Source organism: Haliaeetus albicilla, chromosome 4 (assembly GCF_947461875.1).
Source record: "Haliaeetus albicilla chromosome 4, bHalAlb1.1, whole genome shotgun sequence".
NCBI lineage: Eukaryota > Metazoa > Chordata > Aves > Accipitriformes > Accipitridae > Haliaeetus > Haliaeetus albicilla.
The window spans coordinates 7,937,112-7,963,783 of NC_091486.1; the positions used below are offsets into that span (position 1 = coordinate 7,937,112).

General features: G+C 38.9%; 1 protein-coding gene and 1 long non-coding RNA gene across 2 annotated transcripts in view; one reads left to right on the plus strand and one right to left on the minus strand.

The window, feature by feature from the left end:
• The window catches only part of LOC138685040 (uncharacterized), a 205,935-nt gene that overhangs the window by 158,831 nt on the left and 20,432 nt on the right, over nucleotides 1–26,672 (minus strand). Inside the window, exon 2 of the long non-coding RNA XR_011324277.1 lies at nucleotides 3,864–3,909. This is a non-coding gene — a long non-coding RNA (uncharacterized lncRNA). The remainder of the gene's footprint in view (nucleotides 1–3,863; nucleotides 3,910–26,672) is intronic.
• CXCR4 (C-X-C motif chemokine receptor 4) lies at nucleotides 6,882–10,375 on the plus strand. Its single transcript, XM_069780786.1, has 2 exons — nucleotides 6,882–7,020; nucleotides 8,769–10,375. The coding sequence occupies exons 1-2, from the start codon at nucleotides 6,982–6,984 to the stop codon at nucleotides 9,828–9,830; spliced, it is 1,101 nt and encodes a 366-aa protein (XP_069636887.1). The 5' UTR covers nucleotides 6,882–6,981; the 3' UTR covers nucleotides 9,831–10,375.

Here is a 26,672-nt window from a genome sequence, read left to right on the forward strand (position 1 = left end):
TAGAGGCTGGTCACCTAATGACTGAGAAGAAATCATACTCTGTGACCTCAATGATTATTTACAAAGATTAGGCCCCAAATCCTACCTACCAAATTTTCAAAACAGCAAGAGCAAAGATCACCATTCATAACCAATCAGCTCAAAATAATAAGTGTGTAATATCACGCTCATTTCACTGGCAATTAATGAACAGAGAAAGGAACGTACCTGCCATAAATATTCCTACAGCTTTCTATCTACAACCTTATATTTGACTATAAATCAATGGATATAGCAGGCTGTATATGTATATTTACTCACAGTATTTAAGCAAGTACTGTATATAGAGGGCTTGACTGTAGCACTGAAAATTTGGCAAGATTTAATGGAGATTTTTTGGCTGGTTTAGAAATGCTGGGTCATGTTTCAACAGACATCAAACTGATGGACAGTTACTGAGTAAATGCTATCAATTACCTAAGTAGGAAGCACTGACTCAGAAATGTAAACCCAGTCTTACTCCTGCACCTGATAGAAAAAAGGCCATACCTCAATGGTGTAGGGCAAACCTGGCTTCCAGCAGCAAAAAAATATTTGGAAGTCTAAAGTGAATTTTCAGGGAAATAGTGGGAGGAGAGATTTGAAAGAAAGATATGATGGGAATGCACATCACTGAATTCAGGTGACTTCCCTACTTGCTGAACAGATTCAGCCACTAATTTTGAGAGGAAGCAGAGACAGGCGCAATCCCTGGCATGCAGATTCAAAAACAAGTATCCAAGCTGAGGTTCAGCACCCAGATGTACAGACTTTACTTCAAAGCTGTTGCAATAAAACTAAAACATTTGTGAGCTTCAGACTGCTAAACTGAGCTAAACAGGAAGAGTTGTGGCTCCTACTCTGCTTTCAGTGCCACTTTTTAGACACGAAACAAGTGGGCAAATGAGCTAAAGAAATTATTTCAGCAAGCTCAGAAGCTCACAACATGTGAAAAATCAATACCTACTACCACATCCACAGAAAGGAATTAGAAGAAATGTGTGAAAATGATGAAGAAAGCATGGCACATGCTAGCATACTTTGCTACATCCCAAGCATACAGTTCCACAGACACAATTTCAACAAAAGATTGATCAAAAACTGCCAAGGCGGAAACACAACATCAGAATGCTTTTCCATTGTGTGGAGCAAACAGGCTTAATGTATGCTAACTGGGCACTGCTAGGAGCAGAAGTATGAGGACATGGTCTGATGGACCTATTTTGAGTCATAGAATAATTCAGGTTGGAAGGAACCTCTGAATTCAAAGCTAGACCAAGTTGCCTAGAGCCCTGTTCAGTCTATTAGTCTCCAAGTAGCTATGTCGTGTTTATACTGTTAGGAGAAGCAACGCACAGTCCGAGATATAACTGTATCTCTAAAGCTATATGCTACGAAATCATGAAATTGTGAAACTGCATACACATATACATGAATATCTGAAATAGGTTTTCTAATTTTATCCATATGCTCTTAAGACAGGAATATAGCATGCTCTTAGCACAGGTCCACAGAAGCATATCCTGTCCTTAGTAATCCAAACTGAACTGCTAGCAAGTTTCTAATGGAATTTTACAGCATAAACACATCTCATAGCTAAACAGAAATCTATCTGAATGCTATGGAAGTCCAAATCCTGCTTGGTTATAGTAAAGAAATTACTTATGATATACTTAGGTAGATTTTAGTTTGCTTTCATAATTCTGACCTGACCGCAGTTCTGGAAAAAAAACACTTCAGGATGTCTCCAGAAGTGTTCTGCTGTATAATCATCAAAGATAAAACCTTCAGCTTCAGTGATATGCAAATGAAGACATGTTTGTTAAAAGGATTAACAAAGTTGTTCAAAGCATCTTTTTAGTCTACTCTGCTTCCAAACAAACAATAAACCGTCCGCATGCAGTGAGATTTGCTAACCCATAAACATAGCCAAATGGAGGAAGAAGATCAGAACCTTAATGAGTTTGGTCCCCTTTGAATTTTAGCTGATCAGTGTCACCAATAATTTCAACAGGCTCTAAAATAAGCACTTTCTGTCTTCAAAGTGCCTTGCAAACATCAACCAATTAATCCCTACAACTCTCCTCTGAGGTAGGTAAGTAGGTATTGTTATCCCCATTTTACAGTTGGGTGAACACAGTCAGAAGGGTTAAGTGATTTGCTGCAGGCCACAGATGGAGGTGGGATTAAAACACAAGAGTGACTATGATTCCTTTTAGAGGACAGCGCTTTTTTTTCCTGATGACTTTTCTGTGCTGACTTTAGACATCTTGGCCTTGTGGCAATACTTAAAGGAAACAAAATAAATTCTCCTTGTTAAAAGCAAGAAGCTATAAAGAAATCTGTCTTTTATGCCAGTATTGATAATATTTTTTGTTGCCTTATACTGATGTAAGGCTTTTCCTTTAATTTTGTTCTGATAGTCAAGTAACATTCCATTCATACAGGCACTTATTCCTGTGGTAATGTAACATGCTACCAATTGCAAGATACGTCCTGCTCCTTTGCAGATTTTATCTTGTCTTTCTGCTTTGAAATCAGTAAATTTAGGTGGCACCCTGCCCATAAGGTAGGCAGACAGTCTCCTTCCATGATCAGGGTAACAGTTGGTAGGCTTGTTCCACTGCAACACAGGCAGAAAGAAATGGAGACAAGGAGCTTTGAGAACCAAGGGCAAAGAAAGCCATTAAGTGAAACCCAACTCCAGCAAACCACTTGTAACCATTCTAACAGGCGTAAGATTGATACCTTTCCCACTTCAACAGAAAGATCAGATGGAAAAGCAGAGTATATCCTTTTCCTCTCTATGTATACAACTTCAGGCCACTTGAAGACCCATTTGTCCTGAAGTCAATCCAGTGTATGGTAATAAACATTTGAGTTTTATAAGGAAACCTGTTTTCATCTAGTGGCAAGCAAGCCCACAACATCAGCTCCCTAGAGTATTTTTTAGAATAGAAAAAATCCACTACTCAATGCTAATGTCTTGCAAATCCTGAGCACATTTTCTGTTACATTTTTCAGAAGACACTCCCTGCACTTTTAGAAGCCTTCCAATACAGGAACTGACACGTACAGAGAAAATCAGTGAATATTTGAAAATCATTCACTCCCTACTACATAGTACAGTAATTTTAGCCATATTGCTTGTTATGTATTTTTAAGACACAATCATCTATCTATGTGTCGTGAAAGGATAGCTCCATTAATACTAAAAAAGAAGGAATAGTTTATTAATACACCATTGTAATTAATACACTATGGTGGTATTCATATGTTACATAAACCACGGATCGCATTTCCTTTGTGTTAGGTGTCAGGCACAATGGTGTCATCAAATTTTTATTAGCTAGAAGTTTACTTTGTTAAAGACACCTGTGAAGCCTTCTGATTAAGCAAGTCATTTAACATAGTTAAATAAAATGCAAGTTATTGTTCTACTTCTGTGGATACTGAATCAAAAGGATGTTTTTCCCATGAGAAAGGGTTATTAGAAACTATTTTGCTCTAGCAGGACCAGCACTTATGTCTCTTTTTAGAAGACAAAAAAATAGGTTAATGATTCACAACCTGAGCAATTGTTTTGTTAGCATAGCAGTGTAAGAACACGCAGGATTTTGAATCTCAGAGGGCATGTTCTCAGTAATAAAAATATGTATTACATGGGTTAGGAAGGGTCTGATTTTCACAGTAATTCTGTAACCAGAAAAACATGTAATGCAAAACATAAGCTTGGAAATTGCTATTTGCTAGCTCCGTCTTAAGAAGATTTGTAGCTAACTCTGAATTACATGCTCTGCAGAAACAGCTCCCTTCTTTTATCACTTTGGAAATTATTAACTTACCCTCGATGGTCCTCCCTGCAGCAAAGGAAGTTTTCACATGGATTTTCTGATAGGAGAAACAAAAGAGATCATAGATAACAAAAGAGCAGTGTGAATGATAGTTTTAGAGGACCTTCATCCAAACACGTTTCAGTGACATCTCATCAGATAGGGTATCAAGCCCCAAATTTCCTACCGCTTAACACTACCATGCTTCAGGGCTAATCTATGGAACTAGATCATTCCTCAGTTCTGAATTTCTTATGTTATCTATGAACACAAATAATTGAACACATCCCATTAATTAATTAAATCAATTTTCACATAACGCGCTTTACTGTTACGGATCTATCTGCACAGTAAAATGGAGGTATGATAGCACTTGCCTACTTGGGCTGTAACTACAGTTGCAGTTCTTTGCATGGGTACCCCACGTGTCAATGCACTCCATGCTATCCACCCCGATAAATAACCAACCAACTCTCGAACTTGTCAAATAGTTCTAGAGTTCATGTACATATATGTATTTTCTTGCTCATCTGCAACCATTGCCATAAGCCACCTGCACTACAAGTGTATTTTAATGTTCTGCACTGCATACATAGAGAAGGAGCAGTGTTTAATCTTCTATACCCCTCTGACATGAGAATATGTTCTCCATAAAAATACATCTGTCACCCATATGAATTTCTGGCAAGGTAGGATCCAACTTTTCCTAAAAGTTCATCTCCCCTATATGCAGCTCCATATCCCAATTAGGTTTTTAGCACCTATTCAACATGCAAATTTCTGAAAATCCGGTTCACATGTTTGCAAGTTCAGTAGGCTGGAGAGCCTTTCAAGCAGCATACGCTTGCTGAAAACTGCACAGCAATTGCTGGTGCCGTGAGCTGGGCATCCTCCATAAGTGAAAAAGTGAAAGATAATTATATAGACGTGACCCTACTCATCCATATACAAAAATCCCTCATCTGCCCCTTTATCTGCCTGGTCATCTAATGCTGGGCTGCAGATTACTTGTGGCATGTATTTTCCTATTTGTATGTCTAGAAAGTAGTGAACACATCACAGGTTCTATGGAAAATAAGGAACAAATAGCAATAACTATAATTTTGTCACACTTGTTTTTAAAGAAGTTCAGCAGAGTAGAAGTACAGTAACATAAGGCTAGGATTAGTATCTAAAAATGGGGACTCTGCAGAAGATTTTTTATTTCTATAGAATTCTAGCATGGTGTGCCTTTCAAATTTTTCTGGATATAAACTCAAAGTAGATATTGAGTTTTCTGGAACTGCTAATTCCTGACTTATAATCAGTTAAAGTTTGCTTTTAATGCAACTTGTATGTGATATTCCAGACTTGCTAACAAATTATAAATTATTATCAAATTACAATGTAGTTAAAGTACCTAATCACATTATAGGTCATACCTTACATACCATGATTTTAACAAAAAAAGGAAGATAATGTGTTATTAATCAAAACCAAACTCATACTCACTGTAGTGCATGAGAAGGAGTTCTAGAGCTTTTAGGGGAAGAGTAAGAGAGTGACTCTTGTCAAATACCTGGAAATAATCTTTGCATTTAAAACTAGTGGCTAACTCAGTGTATGTAAACTGGTAATAGGGACATTTAAGAATAAAACTTTTGTTAAATTTTCATTTTGTTCATCCCTTGAAGCTACCAGGATAATTTGGGCATATTGTTATTACATAAAGAATGCCCTTCTCCCTTTTTCTTCTTTCCGCTCCAAATTCCAACTGTAAAGAGTAAAACTATATAACAGAATTAATTATTCCCAATATAGTTACTCACTATGGTGTGAGCTGTGAAACTTGGGGGGGGGGGGGGGGGAATGATGATGACATATTATTCTAATCAAAATCTTTTCTGCAAATTAGTTTACCTGTATGAATATCAACAGTACTGAGACCCCAGCGACAACTGTAAGGGAAATCCATGATTCTGTTTTATTTTTCTTTATATTTGGGTTGGTTTTCCCTTGCAAACCTATTTTATGATTGCTATTTTTATCCTACATCTACAATTCCAGGGTTTTATCTCTCTTTGTTTTGTTTTGTTTGTGTGTTTGTTTGGTTTTAGATTATCCAACTACTGGAAACAGATCATTACTAAATATACTCACCCTTCACTTTTAAAAAACTAATTTACCAACTGTGAGAGAAGCAGAAAGACAAGCAGCATTCCTGATATTAGTAGGCAAATAAAGAGCTCACTGTTTGCTATTTTTAGATGACAAGACACTGAGCACACAAATCCACAGTTTTAAATGAAGTTGGCAGCACCATTGTTTTGACAATGTTTTATCTTCTTCCTGATTTCTATTGTTTCCTTAACACATTTCTCGCAATGTTCCAACGCTTTTTGGCACAACGAACCATCATCCTATCTCAGACGTGCTGACGAAGCACCTGCAGCTCCTCGTCAGACTTCTCACCCAAAACCACAGACGCCAGGGGAGTTGAGCGGGCAGCCTGCAGCCCGCTCACCTTGCAGCCCCTGAGAGGCCTGCAGAGCCTCTCATCCCTCAGGAGGGACCATCCCCGTACTTCTTGCCTCTCCCAGTACGCTCCCTCCTCAGCAGGGATGAGAGACGGCCCCGAGGACCGCGTTGACTATGTTTTTGAAGGCTATGCAGGACCTCGCCTCTTCCCCCTCCGTCACGATTCCTGGACCCGTGACTTCGCCCGGAGCTCGCCCGGGGTACCCACGGCAACGGCGGGGCCCGACAACACACTTCAAAGACTTTTCCCGAGGGGAAATTCAAAACCCCGCTTGTACGAACACATCCATCAGCGGGTGGCAAAAGCCCCCGCGCGGAGCAACGCCCCCGCGGGCACTCGGGGCAAGTGCAGTTCCCATGCCCCGGCGCTGCGGACAAAGAGCGACCCGAGGCGCCCGCCCGGAGCCCGGGGCCGCGGTGACACCCGCCGGGGAGGAGCCAGACGCGGGCTGCCCCCGGGGGCGGGGGGGGGCAGCAGGGGAACTTATAAGAGCCGCGTCCCGCCAGAAGAACCGGGGCGTGTGTTTGGAGCAGCGGCGGGGTGACGGCGCTCGGAGAGGCGCGGCGGCAACAACAACAACCACCACCAAACTCCAGAGCCCAGAACCGTTAGATGGCTCAGAGCATGGACAACACCCTCGACAGCCTGGATGTAAGTGCCGGGAGCTGAGCCGGCCGCCGCCGGCTGCTCGACGCCGCTGCTCCGCGGCCGCGGGGCGACAGCCCTCGCTCCCCGCCGCGCTCGCCCATGTGCCCGCTGTTTGCAAACAAAGGTGTCCTCGGCCGAGACCGCGGGGCGCCGGCGGGCGGGCATCGCCCCGAGCCGCGCGGGGAGCGGGGCCGGGGGGCAAGGCCGGGGCGGGGGGGCGCGGAGCCGGGCGCCGCGCCGCCTCCTCCTTCCCAGCCCGCCTAACCGCGAGGGTCTGCGGGGCGCCAGCGGGCAGGGCTCGGCCCTGACCTCTTGCCGCTGCTTGCGGACCTTGCTGCAGCTGCGAGCCGCTGCCGGACTCCCGCTTCTATCCTCGGGCTTTGCTGCTCGCCCGTCCGCTGAAGTGACATGTGGCGCCTTTGTGGGATGAAAAACGCCGGCAGAGCGGTTGGAGCCGCGGCAACGATGCGGGGGGGGAACAAGTTTGGAGTGAGGCGGCTCCAGGGAATGGCATCCCTCTGCCCCGCGCCCGCCCTAACCTCGGGCTGCCGGTGTGCCGGAGCGCGGGAGCCGCCGCCCAGCCGACCCCCGGCCCCCGCCGGGGGCCGAAACGCGGCGGCGTCCCGGTCTTGGGGAGGCCGCTCTTCTGCAGCCGCGGGGTTTTGAGAGTGGTTGGCACCAAAAGGGAGATCTCCGGCAAGTTCCTGCTTTGAGCCGGCGTTAATGCCCGCGCGGAGCTGGTGCATCCGTGTGCGAAGTGCCGCGGGACCCCCGGGGCGCAGCCCGCGCGGAGGTCGGGGGTTCACGGCGTGTACGGGGCACGAAAACTAAAATCTGAAAACCTGAGGAATTGTACATAGCCAGGTGGCACTCGCCCGCCTGCATCGCTTTTCAGCGTGGTGGCCAAAACCGTTGGTGGTTTCCTGATGTGCTTTCATGCCCTCACCAGAATTTCGCTTCCTTTTTCCACTGCTGTGCTTAGTTTAGTTCAGCAGTCTGGCTGCAGCCCAGCACCAGCCAGCTTCACCCCCTGCCCCGCAACCGCAAAGGGTGGGGAACAAAGGGAGGGGAACGTGGCTGGTCGTGATGACCCTCCATGGGGTTTGAGTTCCCCTGCTTCAGGTCAACTCTCTCTTTCTTTTCTTTATGGGCTTTGGGACTTTTTTTTTCCTTGCCTCTGTGTGTGGAGCTGTCAATTGCTTCTCAGCAGGGAATTCTGGCTATTATTTATCCTTTATTACATCAGCCAAGGGTACCTTCTCCATTTCTCCTTGACCCCATCCCCTTAATGAGAAGGGACTTCTGAGCAGCAGCATTTCTCTCTTAAGTAATTTTTTTTTTATAGCTCTCTCTTGTAAGAATTAAATGTCATGGGTAATATTCTATACAGACTAACCTCTTGAATCCAGTACTTCTGGACTCATCCATTTGTAGTATGTATCTGATTAGAGCACTGAAGTGTCCAGAACCAATGATATTTCTGGGAGTAGCCATGACCTTTCTTTTCCCTTTCATCCCCTGTCCTTAGTTACAAGATCTTAGTCCTCAGAGACAGACAAAGGAAGTTTTTTTAACTTGTTCTTATTTGCTGTACATTTTATATATATTTAAAACCTGTATTTTTCTGTCTGGTTTTCAAAAAGTTTGCCTATTCATGATGATGGAGACTGTTCAGGCAACTCTTAACCTACTGTCATACAGAGTAAGCTTTTGCAGAGGCGCTAACATCTAATTTTCTTTTTTTTTTTTAGCTCTCCTCCGGGTTAATCATTGAATTTTCTGATAATGGCACGGATGAGATTGGTTCAGGTGAATATGAAGACTACAGAGAGCCATGCTTTCAGCATGAGAATGCCGATTTCAACCGGATCTTCTTGCCAACAATCTACTCCATCATCTTCCTAACAGGAATAATCGGCAATGGATTGGTTATTGTTGTTATGGGCTACCAGAAGAAACAAAGGAGCATGACTGATAAATACAGGCTGCATCTTTCTGTGGCTGACCTCCTTTTTGTCATCACCTTGCCATTCTGGTCTGTGGATGCGGCCATAAGCTGGTACTTTGGGAACGTTCTGTGTAAGGCAGTTCATGTCATTTACACGGTCAACCTCTATAGCAGTGTCTTGATTTTGGCCTTTATAAGTTTAGACCGTTACCTGGCAATAGTCCATGCTACCAACAGCCAGCGACCACGAAAGCTGTTGGCTGAGAAGGTGGTGTATGTAGGCGTATGGCTACCAGCTGTGCTTTTGACAGTGCCCGATATAATTTTTGCCAGTACTAGTGAAGTAGAAGGCAAGTATCTATGCGATCGCATGTACCCTCATGAAAACTGGCTGATTTCTTTCAGGTTTCAGCATATCTTGGTAGGACTTGTCTTGCCTGGTCTAATAATCCTGACTTGCTACTGTATTATAATATCTAAGCTGTCACATTCAAAAGGCCACCAGAAGCGCAAAGCCTTGAAGACAACGGTTATCCTCATCCTTGCCTTCTTTGCCTGCTGGCTGCCATATTATATCGGCATCAGCATCGACACATTCATCTTGCTAGGAGTCATCAGACATCGTTGCAGCTTGGAGACGATAGTGCATAAATGGATCTCCGTTACTGAAGCCCTGGCATTCTTCCACTGTTGCCTGAATCCAATTCTGTATGCCTTCCTGGGTGCCAAATTCAAAACATCAGCACAGAATGCCTTGACATCAGTTAGCAGAGGATCAAGCCTCAAGATTCTTTCAAAAAGCAAACGTGGGGGACATTCTTCTGTTTCTACAGAGTCCGAGTCTTCAAGTTTCCATTCCAGCTAACGCTGCTCCTTGCCATCATTTTATAAATAGACACTTTAAAGTTGCGCAAGATTTCAGAAAAACAAGACTGACCATAATGTACAGATTTATTTACAGTTGGAATTTTATATTGTTTCTTTTAGTCTCTGTGAAGTTTAATTGACTTATTTATATAAAAAAGCTTTCATATTGATGACAAACTGTCTAGGCAGGTCCTGTGGACAAGTGGTTAGTTCACAAAAGTTTTAGTGCTTGTCTGTATGTATAGATATGTGAACTAAACACTTCTGGATTGTAGCAAAGTGACTGTTAAAAGTTTAGAAAATATTTCTCTGTTGTTTATATGTAAATGTTTTCAGTGTTGCTGTTAAATTCTTAAAAATTTGGCTGGAGATCTTTACCTTACTACAAGATGTTTGGTTTACAATAGCTTAACTCTGCTGTAGAAATGGCACTTACAACCAAAGCCTCCTCTGTTATATGCTAGGGTTTTTTTCCCCATTCTCAGTAATTGATGGTTTGCAAAATTTTCTGTTTAAGGTAAATAAAAGTATATGACAAAAAGTCATTTTGAGTGGTATTTTTATTTCTGGTTAAATGTTTTTCTCAGTGCTTTTATTTACAATTCTCAATGCACAATAATTTCTTTGAAAATTGCATGGCTCTTCTATGAAAAGCAGGAAAATGAGTTTCCGTACATATTGATTATTCAGTTGACACCTGTGAGTTCCAAGTCATTTGTTTTTTCCACCAGAACACATTTACTTCAGTTAACATTACCTTTAGAATACTTAAACTATCACTTTAAACAAAGAACTTTTTGAGGGCAAAATATCTACAAATGAAAACCAATCTACTTAAGCAATTGCTAAAGTTTACAGCCTCTTAGGAGTCAAACTAAGATTACTGCATGTGACTAACTTTTATGCCATGCATATAAAGTCAATCCTACATTTCTTCTGCCTTTGGCTGTTCTTCTAAATTTAGTTTCACATGTCAACAGTGATCAAAAGTAGTTGAATCAAAGCCATTTTGCTATTTGACATTGCATTTGGACTAGAAATTAATTTATTGGTATATCTCCTCTGTGGAAGGTAAGTGTTTTTTCTCTGTGGAGCTTTCCCTATCCTGTCAACATCCAGATTTTCAGAATAGAATAGATAATCTTAACATTCTTTTTAAAAATCCAGAATGTGTACCAGTTCTTAAAAATATTTTTTGAGTAGGAATCAGACAGACTATAGAATTTCTAATAATTCTTGTTGAAATCCTATTTGTCTAAGTTAGTCACAGCTTCATGTTAGTAGAGTGCATTCAAAAGTGATGACTACCCAAGAGGACAGAGCCCTTGAGAATATTTGTGTGTTCCTACATGAAAAAAAAACAAACACAACTGTTACTGATCTATAAATAATTAAGAGTTTGGACGTAAATAAATAAATAAATAAACAAACAATACCTACTAGTCACACAACTGAAATAAGCAACCTGGGTATTGCAATGAGATTACCCAGAAAGAATGTGTTTTCACAAGCACAGCACCCTAGTGATTTTGTGGAGCATGTACCACTATGGTAAACTATACATTAAATTGCATGTTTTATTTTAGATATTTTCATAAATGCAAGAGCTTTCTGTTTTCAACTTCCCTCCTCTCCAGTCAGGAGGCTGCAACCTTGGGCTGCATCCTGCACACTTTTTCCCTTGCAATGACGGTAGTAGTCATCTGATTCTATGTTGAGCTGATTCAGTTTGCTGAACCAGCACAAAACTAACCTGGCAGAAAAAAAAATAATTTTCCAGCAATTTAGTGAATTGAATGAGCTCAATGAGGAATCCAACAAGCACTACAAAAGTGCAAGACCCTGTCAGCTGGAGCCAGGCACAGGGAGAAAAAACTGAGATAAAGGAAGAGGAAGCAGGTCCCCCCTTTAGCAACTAAACCTCCAGATCAGTTAACTCTAATGTATATCTTCACTCAACATAACAAATTAACAACAGAAAAGATGCATTCTCAAGAAACAAAAAGTCTTACTTTCACCAAGTTGTTCCTCATTAACAGAGCTGAGAAATGAGGAAAACATGGTATAGGAGAACTTCTTAAATGGTTTATTTTTGTTGTTCACTTGTGTGTTTTCTTAATTTAGTGAGGGTTTCCCTGTGAAGAATTTGTTGTTCTAAATGATTCTGATTTTCACCCCAGCACAATCAATCACTGTGATTTAATTGCACTTATAAAATACTTATTGGCTATCAACACACTGCTGCTTATTTGTTGAGGAAGTGTTTAGAGCCTTCTAGCATTGACTTAAATTATTCCCATTATACTTCAGTCAGCCAACTGTTACCTCAAGCAGACAGCAGGAAAGAGGGTGCAAGACAGAATAAACTCAGCAGTCCATGTTACTGCCAAAGACCACTAAAAGGACACTAAACAAACAACAGAAAGCATTTGTGTAGAAAATAAATTAGCAAAATTAAAACATAAGCCATGCCCCAGAGGGATGAGACCTACATTAATTTTATAAAACTGCCATTGTTTTCAGTAGAATTAGTGAAACTATGGACGGAAGGAATGTCTTGAAAAGGAGTTGAGTTGCAAGATCATTGGGGTTTTGCTCCAGCAAGGATAATTAGTCAAAAGCTACATGTAGTTATTTTTAAATTTCTTTCTATATCTACAAATATGAATATAACATATATTTTTTTCCGTTTACAGAGCAAATAGTTGCAAATTGAATGGTCATGAGGAAACATAGTAAGAAATTATGAATCCAGTTCTGTCCTTTTACCTCTGAGTAAGTCAGAGCAAATCAGGCAAATTTCTCTCAAAGCCACTGAGCTACTCCAAATATATTATATTGGTAAAAATTATGAATTTATTCCATTTTAAAACAAAATCACCTTTAAGCTGATTTTTGTTGAGGCTGTGACTTTTTTATGTCTTTGTGAATCAAAAGTAGTCCCAGTAAATGCATTTCTCAAAGTGTAAATTCAGTGACAAAGGTGAATAGACCTAATTTTTTAATTTCTACATTGGAGAAGTCAACATACATCAAGAACTTTCCAAAGTTTTTGAAGAGATTTCCAAGTCTTTCCAAATTATTCCTCTCTAGTATACAGAGTAATCATAATGACATTCTTCAATACATACACAATGCATAGTCTCAGCATTTTTTTGATGTAAAATTATAGCTGTGCCCAAGTAATTTTAAACATGCAACTCAAGATACAGAACAGAAAACAAATGTGAATATGGGTGAGTATTGGTTACAAACCAGTTTAAAATGTTACGTGGTAATTTAAAAGATTTATAATGTATTTACAAAGACATTAAATACATTATAATGTATTTACAAAGACTCTTTCCCGGAATTCAGGCACTAAGTATTTTGCCATGGTTGTTACAATGTGCTAACAGCAACACTGGACTAAAACATGGATATTCACCTGATACTATAATGCACACATTCTGAGTGCTTAAGGTTAGTTAGAAATCCTTTGGATCATGCAAGACTAAACCAAGACAGAACATGTACATGAACTTACTTTTGCTTCCTCTGAAATGCTGTTTGGAAGTAAAGTTAGAATACTCAAAGCAGTGGGATAAAATTATACTATAATCCATTATTTGTATGGTATATTTTTACTCTGTCTAATCAGGTTGTACAGACTCCACCTTAGAGGAGCATGTGAAAAGATGAGTGGTGGTAGTGAGGGCGTCAGAGCTAATGTATGCAGGCTATACAGGGCAGTGAGTAAGGTGGAGTTTGTTGGTTTTTCTTGGCTAGACTTATGACACAGTCATTACACAGGGGGTTCAACTTCTATGCATATACATAAATCAAAACAAAATCACCATGAAAATAAAAAGGAAGTAGCAGTAATAACATGGTGCCATTCATACAAGTGAATGGTTTATCTTATGATGGTTGAGCTCTAGTTGGACAATGTACAAAGTGACCACCTCTAGATGTTTGGTTGAAAAGGCCATTTTTTATATTGTTTGGGAAAGGAAACAGCATGACGAGGAAGTACTTCCTTGATCCAGGCATGCCTCCAAAATCCCCTAACAATGGAGTATTCTCATATTCTCATAGTGCTGAAACTTAGGAAACACTTAGGCAGATAGGGCACCAGAGTTTTTGCTCAAAGGATGCCACTCCCTCACTTTATGTTTTGAAAGAGCTATACAGACTCTTTTTCACAGCAATAAATCACATGTCAATTGAAATTACATGAGCACTGGGATTATTTCTTATAAAGAAGGCACGGATTTCTTAAAATCTTTTCTCTTTAAGCAACAAATTTGCTGTCACTCTTTTAATTTTCTCTGAAAATCTTTAATCTTTAACAGGAGGAAGTCTAAAGATCATTTAACATCAACTCTGTTACTATCTTCCCACCATTCTAGTTCTAACAGGACATACAATAAAACAATGCTATGCTTATTGGTTTTGAAAACATATTTTAGTAGCAGTGGATTATAAGCATACTCTGTGTTTATTTATATATATATATTTAACATAAACATATCTACATATATATAATGATGTAGATTATAAGCACCACTTTCAGTTGTTGGTACAAGTGATCCAGGCTCCAGCACAGCTACTACTGACTTCAGAGGAATCAGGATTCATTACAGGTGTAGCAGGTATTGATTAAAATTACTACTTTCTTAAAAGGACAGGCAGCTTCAGTGACAAACTCCCACTGAATTCAGAGACAGCAGGGTACCTAAAGAATTGTGCTTCCTGAAGTGTATAATCTTATAGCCCAAATTAGTTACAAATGAAGATTACAAATTCCTCTGATTTCAGCTGCAGTCAGAGATATACAAGAAATTAAGTCTTTCAGTATGGAGCAGGTGGAATTGTTCTGCTGAACATAACGGAAATAAATTTTCAGCAAAATGGTTTTCTCTTACTGAAGGCATGCAAGCTTTGCATACCCAGCTATCAACAGTCTGACAGTAATTTGTCTTTAGTGGTACAGTGTTTGAAAGAAATAGGTCAACATTTAAAATATCCTTATCTTTTGGAATTCACACCAGGAACAGATTCTCACCACATAAACATGTCAAACTAAGTAGAAATTATGAGGGATTTTTTGAAGGGTTACATTGTGAAGAGTTCTTTGGCTTCTGTTTTGGTTTGGATTTTTTCACTGTTGATGCTGCCTTTTGTTTCTACTATCCTCTTTTCACAGCTTCTATTCTACTTGACTTTTCCTTTAAAAATATACCTTTATAGAATTTTTAATGGCTCTTTTCTGTTAAGACTACACCCAATATCCTGGACAAGTAAGAAAATGTAAAGAGAGACTGTCCAAATAAAAAATATAGCCTTCACAACAGTTTCTATGTCTTCTCATGTGCATTTCCCTTCCAACATCTGCTTTTCTTTAGTCAAAAGATAAATTACTTCTATATTGTATGAAAAGTTTAAACTCAAAGGTTGGTTTCATTCTCAAGTTTCTTAAAGTGCAATCACAGCACATATTTGTTTACTTTCTTGGTTCTTCCCTATTCAGCACTCCTTAGTCAGGCAGATCTCCCAAAGAGAGGTCTGGATAAGAAAGGCTGAGGGGGCCCCTTACCTGCTTGTCAGTGTCATCACTGATGCCACCACAGCTACGAGAACACGGGCTGACCATAAATTTGCTCTCACTACTGATGCACTCTGGAAGGCTACAGTAAGACCGGACAGCAATAATTATAACTGGTAATAATAATCCTAATGTATCGCCTTGCCAAAGGTGACCATGACACTCCTCCACAGACATAATACAAAATAAACTTGAAAAGTTCAAATAGAACATCTTTCCTTAACTCTCCTTTCACAACTACTCAAAACCTTTATTGGACATCCCACTTGTCACCTTTCTTATGGTTAATCCTTTTCAATATTGCCCCCTCTTAGGCTAATATTTCCTTTCTTTTCCTTGGGGAAAATGTCCAATATTTAAAATATCTTTAAAAACACTCATTCTGTGAAGTCTGTCTACATGAGTTCACCAAAGAGAGAAATGTTGGTATGCTTGATAGTAGAGGATGAAACTGGGACCTCAGTTTCCACAGAACAACCCCTCCTCTAAAATCTATGGAAAGTAAGAGAATAATTCTTGGTTTTTATAGACATGTTTTAATGTGAGAGCAAAAGATATGTCTTGTTAATATTAGGTTCATTGGAAGCCTGAAATCTATTATTCCTGCTCTTTGGGGGAGGAATTACATCTCTTATACAAGTGTTAAGTGCACTGTTGGAACTTCGTTCAGGAATGCATTGGTAAGAAAAGCTAGAGTCTCTAACACAAATAAAAGGGAAGAAGGGATTATTGTACAAGGGTATGGTTTCATGTCAGATTTAACTTGACAGTGAAGTAGATTTAATGAGTTCCTGTCCTCCCCTACCCCTTAGTATTTACTACCTTCCTTTCCATGGCCTTCCAGGTCATGCTCCCCACCCCCCTTTTCTTGCCCTCTTTCTCCCCAACCCCATTGTGGCGATTCTTTAACAGTGCTATCCTGCATGGAACTGGGCACTAATAATGCACTGACACAAGGCAACTGAGCTGATCTACTAATCAGCAGGACCAAAAAGGATAGTCTCACACCTCACAGTCCTCTTCCTTCTCTCCTTTACTCTTTAACTATGCATACCCCTCAATCTCTGCTGCTCATGTGACTCCTTGGCAAGCCAGTTCAGCTCTTGAAGATTTGAGTTTCACAGGATTTTGAAGCAATTTAACTTCCTCTACTAGGAAGGTCTTCAGCCTCCCTCCCTCCCTTCCTCCCTTCCTCTGCTAATCCTTTCATTTGATATCTTCAATACTCTCCAATTCTTAGCCCTGTGGACCTGTTTCCTGCTGTGCATTATCTATTGAATCAGTCACACTTTCTTTTGACCAGACTTAATTGACTAAATAGATAGACAGTATCTATTTTTTTCTTATTTATTTTATACCATTTTAATGAAGTTAGCTCAGAAAGAGGGCTGACTACATCCAAGATAAAAAAATAAGCAGTCAGGCACATCGCTCAGCAAAGAAAGAAAAGTTGTAACACAGACCTTTTTGCACTTTTTCCTTCAGCAGTAATGAGCTTTTAATTTGACTCCCTGTATTTGTGAAGCCCACCAGCCACAGAAAATGAACCAACAAAATAAAGTGAAAAGATTTCAGCCAGCATGGCGAACTGAATTGGCTCACTAAGAAGTCAATAACTGGAGCAATTGCAAGAGTGAGGGTGGAATCATGCATTTGGGAGCTGTGGGGGGAGCAAAGAAGTGGGACCCTGTCTTTTGGGAGCAGCAAGTTGTCAGACCAGTTTAGCTATCTTGTCAAAACTTCCTTAAGTAAACAGCCAAACTGTTAAACAAACATAAACCAGTTCTCAGGTAGAGGGTAAGAGGTTGAAAAAGTATGGAGAGAATAGATGCCCCTCTTTAAGGGAAGTGAGCCCTGCCTCCTCCATAAACAAAATATGATTACCTGTTGACTACACGACCATGGTCCAGCAGATGACTTTTTCCTGAAACAAGGCTCAAGAAAGAGGTCTCGAATAGCAGTATTTTAAACTAGAGAGATCTGTAATAGTGTGATTAATCATGTTCTTGCTTAATCATGATTATAACCTATACTGCTTATCAGATTTAATGTAGCTATTTGTTAAGACACACTGTAAATCTACATTCATATATATAGTCCACAAGACTTGTTGAATGTGATGGATGTTTGTATGATTTTTAAAAGCAGAATCCTTGAAAAGTACAGAGCATGTTTTCTCCTATTTAACAATCACTAAAAAAAAGCAAAGCATTTCTTTTAAGTATTATGCTGTGACTCTCCTTATAATTAACTATCAACTAAGGAAAGAAGAAATTGCTTCTTGGTATGAAATCTGCTTAGGAAAAAACATTAGATCCCTGCCTCAAATGCAGACTTAGTTCCACTGAAGAAATGTAGTCAGCCCAGTTATGCTGAAACAAAACTAAATATGCTCAGATTGTATAGTCTGAATGTGTGGAGCTATATGGCTCTCCTAATACTCTGCAATGAAAGGGATAACCTGGCAGCTGCATGAATATTCAGTATAGTGTACACCAATCCAACAGTCTAACCATACTTCAGCCCAGAGAATAAACAGTCAACAGAGCCACAAATCCTTGAACCTACTCACTCTTCCTACAAGCTAATATGGAGGGAGTATTGAGAAACTTTGCCCTCACATCAAGCATTTTGTGGAGACTCTGTAATAAAAACTGTGACAGATGAAGGATACAAGATCCTTTGTGATATTTAAGAACCACTCTGCTACCCAGGTGTTTGAAAGAGATCCTGTTCAATCATTCACTAGTTTCAGTAACAATTACAAATCAGAACAAGGATTTTTGTATCTCTTTAGAATACTTTCAGTTTCTAAAGGTAATCCATTTTAAAATCCTCTGTTCTTAGTACTACACACTTACTCGACATGCACTCTTTCAGTTGCTGGCCAAACTGGGGCCCATTATGCCCTCTATAAGCCATGCCCTGCGAGGAAAATGAAGGTACATCTACCTGAACTGGAACATGGTATTGAAATGCTGAGGTTACACTGACTGAGCTGACAGTGGTACTGTTTGGTAATATTAATTGAGTTCAGAAATCAGTGCAGCCAGAGAAGCAGCTGTGATTACCTGTCCCTTTATCTATCCTGACTGTCCTGATGACTTCGCTATAGAATTAGTCTCTCTCTGACTCAGTGAATATTTATTTATGCAAAGTTAAACATTTTCAAAAGGACTCACAAGACAAAAGCACCTCATCAAATACAATAGCATGGTGATTAAGCACCCTCCCAGGAGAGAGTGCGCTCTCTTAGACTACAAGGAAACCCGAGCTTTTGAAAGGGACATTGTTTTTGCAAGAGAGGTTCTCCTCCTGCTCTTCAATATTTTTTATAGGATTGATTTTAAAAAAGCACCTATAGGGGTAAGCACTGTCCTTTGAAAAAAGCTGAGAAGTGCTTTGTTTATGACTTCTGCTGGGGGTTAGGCAGATCGTACTTTGTCATTTCACACTGTCAAGTCTGAAATGGTTCTGTACATTAGCAGCAGCAGATATTTAGATACTTAGATCTGCTAGAAATTGACAAAAGCTTTTTAAGGTTTATGTTTAAATTTAAGTGTCCATATTATTTATAGAAATGTAAATTTGTCTTGTAAATCTAGCTGTCAGTAAGTGGGGTCTAGAACACTACAGAACTCTGCCCCACATTAACAAAACAGAGCTGTAGATGATATTCATACACCAATAATTCAAGCTCTACACCAGACATAATACAGCTACAACATGTTTTCCTCCTTACTCTTTTCACAAACTCCATAAACGAATGGACAGCTCATCCTAATGAGCTCTTCAGCGACTGAGGTACACTTAATCCTGAATCAGCAAAACCTGATAATAACTCTCAGCTACTTGAAGTGGATTTATTTTCTGATGACTAGACTTAAATCCAACCAAAGGTCAGTAGAAATAAAAAATTATGTCAGCTCAGGACTTAATGATATATTCTTACCTCTGTAGGCCTATAATTTCTTTAGATACCTAAGAGGTCATGTCAATCTTAATGTCTCCCAGTTTTATGAATGCAACCATAAGTCCCTTTTAAATCAGATTACAAGTGATTATTATAACTCTAAATTAAGGGAAAGGCCCACCATTTTCTCTAATTGGAAAGACTAATTTAATTATAATCCTTGTCTTTCCAGATGCTTTGTATTTGTTCCATTACATTACAATAGATAGTTAGGGTTTATGGAAAAGAAACAGTTAATTGTTTATGACTTGGAAAGGATGAGAATTTGTTCACATATTCTCGTGTAGCCACACTTCAGCCAAACTTCTATTGGTTTTGAACTGCAGGTATCTTCATATACAGTACATGATGGCTTCACTTCTAATGTAAAGTAGCTGAGAAGACTACGTAACTAGATTGCTTATGCTGTTCTAACATTTTTTAAAGATCTTCCATCTAAAATAGGCAATTGATAAAACCATCAGAAGTAAAAAACTAATAATTCAAGATCCACAAGTCAGTGGGCACAAAGTGGAAAATGGTTAATGTATTCAATATCCCAGTGTGATTTTGCACTGAATGAACAGAAATTGACATAGCCTCCAAAGTGAATCTTGTCAACAAACTCACCTTGCCTTATTAAAATCATTGTTGTATCTAAATTATTTTTGTTTGTCATAAATAAGTAGCTTTCCAAATATTAAATAGGCCACATCTATATTCTGTGTAGCTTTGCTGAATCCAAAGTTTAATTATTTATTAGATATCAAATGTATAACATCTGTGTAAGAAGGCTGACATATGTTAGGACCTTTGACTTTGATATACGAAAACTGTCTGCTGAGTTAGGAATCTCTCTATAAATTAATTAGATAAACATGAATATAGCATGTATATTCTTCTATGTCTTTGCTTCCCTAGAGATGAGGATAATGCTTACACAAAGAAGACAAGACCGAATGTATGAATGGATAACTTTTGTCTTTGAATTAACAAGGTTACACTTTATGCCTTCTTAACTTTTTAGCGGATGGCTTTCACAGTTTAAGGATTTCACAGTCTAAACATTAATTCTTCTCTCTTCTCCTAAGCTGTTTCTGAGACTCTGACAGTATTACAGAAAATTACACCAGTATAACTACCTAGATTTTGTTTCATTGGTATAAATTTTGTAGGCAAGGCCTCAAGTAAGAACATTCTGGAAAGATATATTGTTTGTCTTCTTCATTCACACATGCAAACACACAGACATATACACACAAATCCAACTGATTATACTTTGGGTCATAATCTTATATTTTGATAGGAAAACTTCAATTTTATTTATCTCCTTGTCTCTATTTTTGAGTTGGAACCCTTCTAAAACTTGCTCCTCCAGCTGCTTGTCATTCCACTATATAACAAAAAATCATTTTGCCTAACACTCCCTAGAAAGCGGAGCCTACTGCCTGTACAAAGATATTTCTTTTTCTCAGCTAGATACAAAATGTAGTCTTTTATCAAGATAAGGGAAGGGTCACAGTTGATCTTCTAGTGAAAATGCAGAGCCTTCTCTCCACAATATTTTTTTTCCTCTAGAGATCCCTCAGTAGAGATCCACAGTTTTGATTTACGATTTAAGTTACAACTTTGCCATAGAAAAGGAGTAGTTCATAGGCAAGTATGTAAGGTCATAAATTATGCCCATTCTCACTACTGAAAAGGTATAATCTTCTTCCAAATAAGGCTGCGTATAGCAGTATATCCAAGGAAACTAGAGAAGTAGACATGTGCCAAAAGCATCAAATAGTGTTCTTTGCCTGAGTAGGGCCCATAGTGACATGCATGCAAAAGAACTCTTGCTTTTTCAAAAAGCAATCCTGAATAAAAACTCTTCTCATTCAAGATAGAGGCCTTAAGGAACATCCTGCATGTTAACAAACATCTTCAGATAATGCCTAGTTTGATGCTCATTTCCTACTTATTCACAGACTCTCTTAAATGGAGCTCTTTCACTTCTGCAGCTTAGCCTAAGGAAATCCTGCAAGAACAATGTGTGACTGAAATACACACAGGTTTCCCAAATGGTAGCAAGACCCATTGATGCTGCTTCAGATAGCACCAAGACAGCAAGTTATAATACAAGCTAAACAAGAAAGGGTCTTGTTTGTATAGGATTGATTTGGGTTCAAGCTTTTTTCCTTTCAATTTGTAGTATATTATGTAAAGTGTCCTTCAGTGAAGAAGATATTTAGCTGCCAAGCTACATTACCTTTCCTCAAGTATTTCAGTAGACAGAATTTCAAAACCACCTATGCAATTGTTTACTCCCCAAATAAGCATTCCCATTTACTCTTCTTTGTAAAGTAGCCTGGAATCTCCTTGCAGATGCTGAAGGTCTGGTAACAGAAAGAGAAGCCTTAAATACTCTATTTCTAAAATCAGATACCATGGCATTGACACAGTTTTATTAATTAAGGTTGATTTATTGCTGTAGAAGATGCCTGGTTTGATGCTCCTGGAGACTATACAATCTGTACACATTTACAGAAAAACTGCATTACTGAGGACATTACAACTTTCCTGGGACTACCTCTGTACACAAGGGAAAATCCTTAGGACCCCTAGATTATGCAGCTTTTCTGCTGAGTTTATCAACAGGGTATAAATGATTCCAGTATAGGGACATCTTTCAATTGTACAATAGATTTAGACCATTAATTTATTTCAAGACATTTAATACTTGACGGATGGCTTTGAACTATTTCCAAGACAGATTACTTTTGGATCTCAAAGAGAAATAGCTCTTTATCCCATTACAAAATTTCTGAGCCAAACAATCTTCCTCCTCCTTCTTTATTTCTATAGCATTATCTAGTGTCTTCTCCAGTCACAGTCTGGTTAAAGCTGTTGCTAGTACTTTTGCTAGTCAGAGCATCCCTAATGAGTTTTTATGCTATTGCTTTCCTTGTTTTCTTATTGACCTTACTGCACAGTTTCCTCAACAAAGAGGGCACACAATATTTTTGTATTCACAGCAGGTATTATGCATCACACAGCACTACATATGTGTTAGTGGATAAACCTGATTATCTGTCTTCCCCAGAAGATCATATTGATCAGCCAAGCAACTCCTAAAACACCTTAGCATCTAGATTACTTTTTCCATTTTATTTGTGAAAACACATTCTTTCTCTGTTCAGATGCTTAAATCCCATGGTTCTAGGAAAGTTGTATTTTGACTGAAAGAAAGACAGGAAACACAGTATGCCTAATACGTACACAAAGGAGACACAGCAAAATAAAATATATTAAATTAAAAAAAAAAAAAGATTTATGACTTTAACTCTAGCCACAAAGAAATGAAAAATAGTAGTCCATCCAATAACTGATTTCAGGGCTTTTATATACAGGTAAATACTGTTATCAATTCAGATACCATATATCATTTAGAAGTAAAAGCAAGGTATGGTGAAGATTATATGCATAAAATGGATCTTATTATAACTTTTTTCACTAAAATCATTAATAATCAAGCTTTTGAGACAGAACAGGATAGTCCAATAGTACTACTTTCCTGCAATCTTAAAAAAGAAAAGGCAGAACTAAGGTACAATGTTTCTCTGTAGCAAATCTTATAATACCCAGCCATCCCAGTTACCATACCCTCACTCATCCTCATAAACAGAAATTAAGAACATTAGAGTAGAACTTTATTCAAACACCTGCTAAAATCAGTGGAGACTCTCACTGGATTGATACGCTTTGGATCAGGACACTAGCGCAGGGTCTTTTGCACACTGACTTTCTCCATTCTTTTCTACTGACATCACAGCTACCTAAGTAATTCTGATTAATTTTTGCATCAGATAGTTGGGGCTTTTCAGAAGAATTACTACAGTGGGCCCTGTGTGGTTAACTGATTGTGCTGAGCAAACGTGATATATTGCAAAGTGAAGTATCAGGCTGGAAAGCTAAAACAATGAGTTACTCAGAAAACAGTTGGAATAAACCATGTTTGTTCTTTGCCTTTTTATACATAAAAATGCTTTTGAGCGTATTTGTTCAAATGTTAAAATGTATGCAACTATAAATTCGACTTCAAAATCTCACATCTCCAGTTACAAGCCAGTTATATTTACAAAAAGCAACGCTCGTTTACCCATCAGGCACTTCTAAGCACATCTTTGGATGTTGTTGCTGCTGTTTTTTTATATAGTTGAGCTATTTGTCTTAACTAAAAAAAGTAGCATCTGTATGTAATTTCCATGCTCACTTGGCACCACTACCTCCTTTTGATGACAGTCTGTACTGTTTCCCTTTCTTCTTCTAGTCACTCCAGCTGCAGGACCCAGATGTCAAACTCAGGAATGTATCTTTTCCCAGCAGTGATATCTGATTCTGTTGTTGGCACCTCTGCTGGTGGCTGTTCTGAAGCTGCCTGTGTGCAGCTTCGTAAGTTTAAACTGCAGACAGCATTTTTTATTTATATGCTAAAACCTTTTCAGTTGCCTTAATTATGGGAACTGCATATTATATATTCATTAAATATACAAACATATAGATTCCATTATTTACTAACTGGTTTCATGGCAACTGTCATGCTTCTGTAACCAGAAACTGGGAGGCAAGAAGAAAGCTTCCAAAAGTGCTAATGAGACATCAAAAGTAGTTGCTTACTTTTAAGAATTGATCCAAATGAAGAAAAGGTAAATATAAAGCAATCAAAGGCTGAATGACAAGAGTAAAGAGTAAGGTAGAAAGGAAAAGGTGAAAAAAGAAATTTATTAAAAAGGAATGAACAGCAAAGAGATGAGGGGAGAATAAAATATGTTAGAACTGTCTAAAACCATTCTGCCACATGTCTCTAAAAAGTGAAGTTCTTTAAAAAAGAACAAAGGGAAAAATTTCTTTCTAATTAATACCTTCTTGTAATTTTCTCTTTTTCTGTCTCCTAGCTTCATGTTTTCCTCTTGGGAAATTTTGCTGCAGTATTTGATTCTCCATCACATAGACAAGAGATTTGTCTCTGAGGGACTTTGCTGTAGCTTACTCACATACAGTCATTGACTGGTTTGGAGTACTGAATGAGCCAACCAGCTTGCATCCTCCCACAAGCACTGGATAGCACCTGTGTGCTTACTCTGCTGCAGTCCATGTGACAAATTAATTTTCCTGTCTACAGATCCTTTAAAGAAAGCACATTCCTCTCCCCCTGCATTAATTCTCCTGTGTAATAAACATAATTTTGAGCCAGCTTCTATCTTACACAAACAAATATTACCAGTTGCTTTACACTGATGCGCATATAGTCACAAGAACAGTTTATGAAGACAAAAAAGTGGCATATTAACAAACTGCTTATTCAAGAAACTAACCAGTGTTAGGCTAAAAGAGCTAATTAGCAGGCTAAGAGAAGGGAGGGTAATGATCCATTAATGAGCTAATGGAGTGGTAAGTGGTGAGTAACCCAGTCAGGTAGACAGACAGACTGGAAAGTTCAGAGATAAGAAAATATTAATACTTAGCAACATTTGTACTATCTTGAAAGCCCACCTGATTTCTATTTCAATATATCTGTTGGATGTTGAACATTGAAGTGATAAACTATATGTAATTCACATTTTACAAATTAAAGAACTATGACCAAAAGTTTAAAGATTCAAATAAAAAGAGAGAATTATCTTGAAATCCAGGAATGTAAAATGTTTACCAGGATTCAGCCATTTAATAGATTATATTTATTTTGCTGTTCAGTCTAGCAAGATGCCAACACCATGATTCCTATTCATCACTTATGCATTCCTTATTCATCACCTATGCATCACACTTATATGCATCACAGGTATGGAATGGACTCTATATGAGGAACAAAAATATACAGGAGTCTACAGCATCTAGACAGGTAGACAGAGAGACCAATCAGTTTTTGCAGTATGAAGAAGATAAATAGATGAGAGAGTGTACAATCAGGCTGACATAAAACCTAGGAGGCATCACGTTCAAGACCAACACAAGGAGGGTTGTTGTCCCTAAAAGTTTATAGGGATACAAAAAGTGATATCACAAAATTAATGGAAGAAAATCCAGCATAGACAATTAAATGCAAAGAGGCTATATCTGGCTTAAAATGTTCCTGCTCTGAAAATCACTGGAGCCTGGGAGAGCATTTTGGGGAAATATCACTATATACTTACTGTCTTCTTATACTCTTTCCTGTACTCTGATGCTGGTCAGTGCCAAGACGACGAGTCACTGATTCAGATGAAGCTTTGGTCTGACCCAGTGAAGTTGTTCTTATGTTCAGTTTTTGGAATTTGAAAAGTCCCACTGAAATCAGCAGGATGTCTACATTCTCTTCACTACAGGTCTGAACACCCAGCATTTTGTAGGAACAATCAAGAGAAAAAGTAACTCACTAGAAGACAGAAAGGTATGGAAAGTGTATTGTACAATATTGTAACTCCAGAAACAGAGAGCTTCATGAAACCAGAGTATTCTTTTAAAGAGCTAAAAAAAAAGTTAGCAACGTAGAGACTGTGTTTGTGAGTTCTGTGAGAGAGGATGAAGCAATTTCATGAGAAAGCACAGAAAGCAGGAAGACAGTTCTGCTTCAGATTTGGTACTAGATGGAAAGCTAATGCAGCTGAGACTGATGGCAGAACCGCATTCCTGTAGTGAGGCCGTGGCATGATTGCTGCCCTCCTACTTTGGACAATAGGATTCAGGGGTTTTTTCTTTATTTGGACTGTCCAGATTCAGCAACTGTGTCTCACTTTCAGCACCAATAAGTTCAGCACCTCTAAAAGAAATGTCCAGATATGCAGCCTTAATCACAAGCCATTTCTAAAAATTTATTCTCAATGATTTAGGAACATGCAAAAGCCTCAATTACAATAGTTATCACAGCTGAGACTAAAACATAGCTCCAGACTGTGGGAGCACGCAGTGTCCGTAGCTAACAGCATAGGGATGATGACAGGCAGACTACCCAACAAGACAGTGAACCCGGTATGAAAAGAGCAGTGTGAGAAGACAAATTCCAGTATTTTAGTCCTGAAGGTGAAAACAAAGAACATTAAGAGTACTGGCAAGACCAGAGATACAGAGACAGAAGACATTTTACCCCAGGAGAAAATGTACTGCAGACTTCAGTCATGACAAGTACATTATACTTACCTCAAAAATATTTTACTTCAGCAGCATGAAAATTTCTAATTATTCTTACAGTTCTTCATACAAACAAACTTATGGAGATTAGGTGTTGTTTGGAGTTTGTGATCAAAGTGTTAGAAACAATCAGTTACACTTGTAAGTGTGAA

Bases quoted from the DNA above. Each gene is read 5' to 3' on its own strand.
- CXCR4 (XM_069780786.1), top strand. From the start codon at position 6,982: ATGGCTCAGAGCATGGACAACACCCTCGACAGCCTGGAT. The intron at 7,021-8,768 runs GTAAGTGCCGGG...TTTTTTTTTTAG, and splicing joins ACACCCTCGACAGCCTGGAT to CTCTCCTCCGGGTTAATCAT.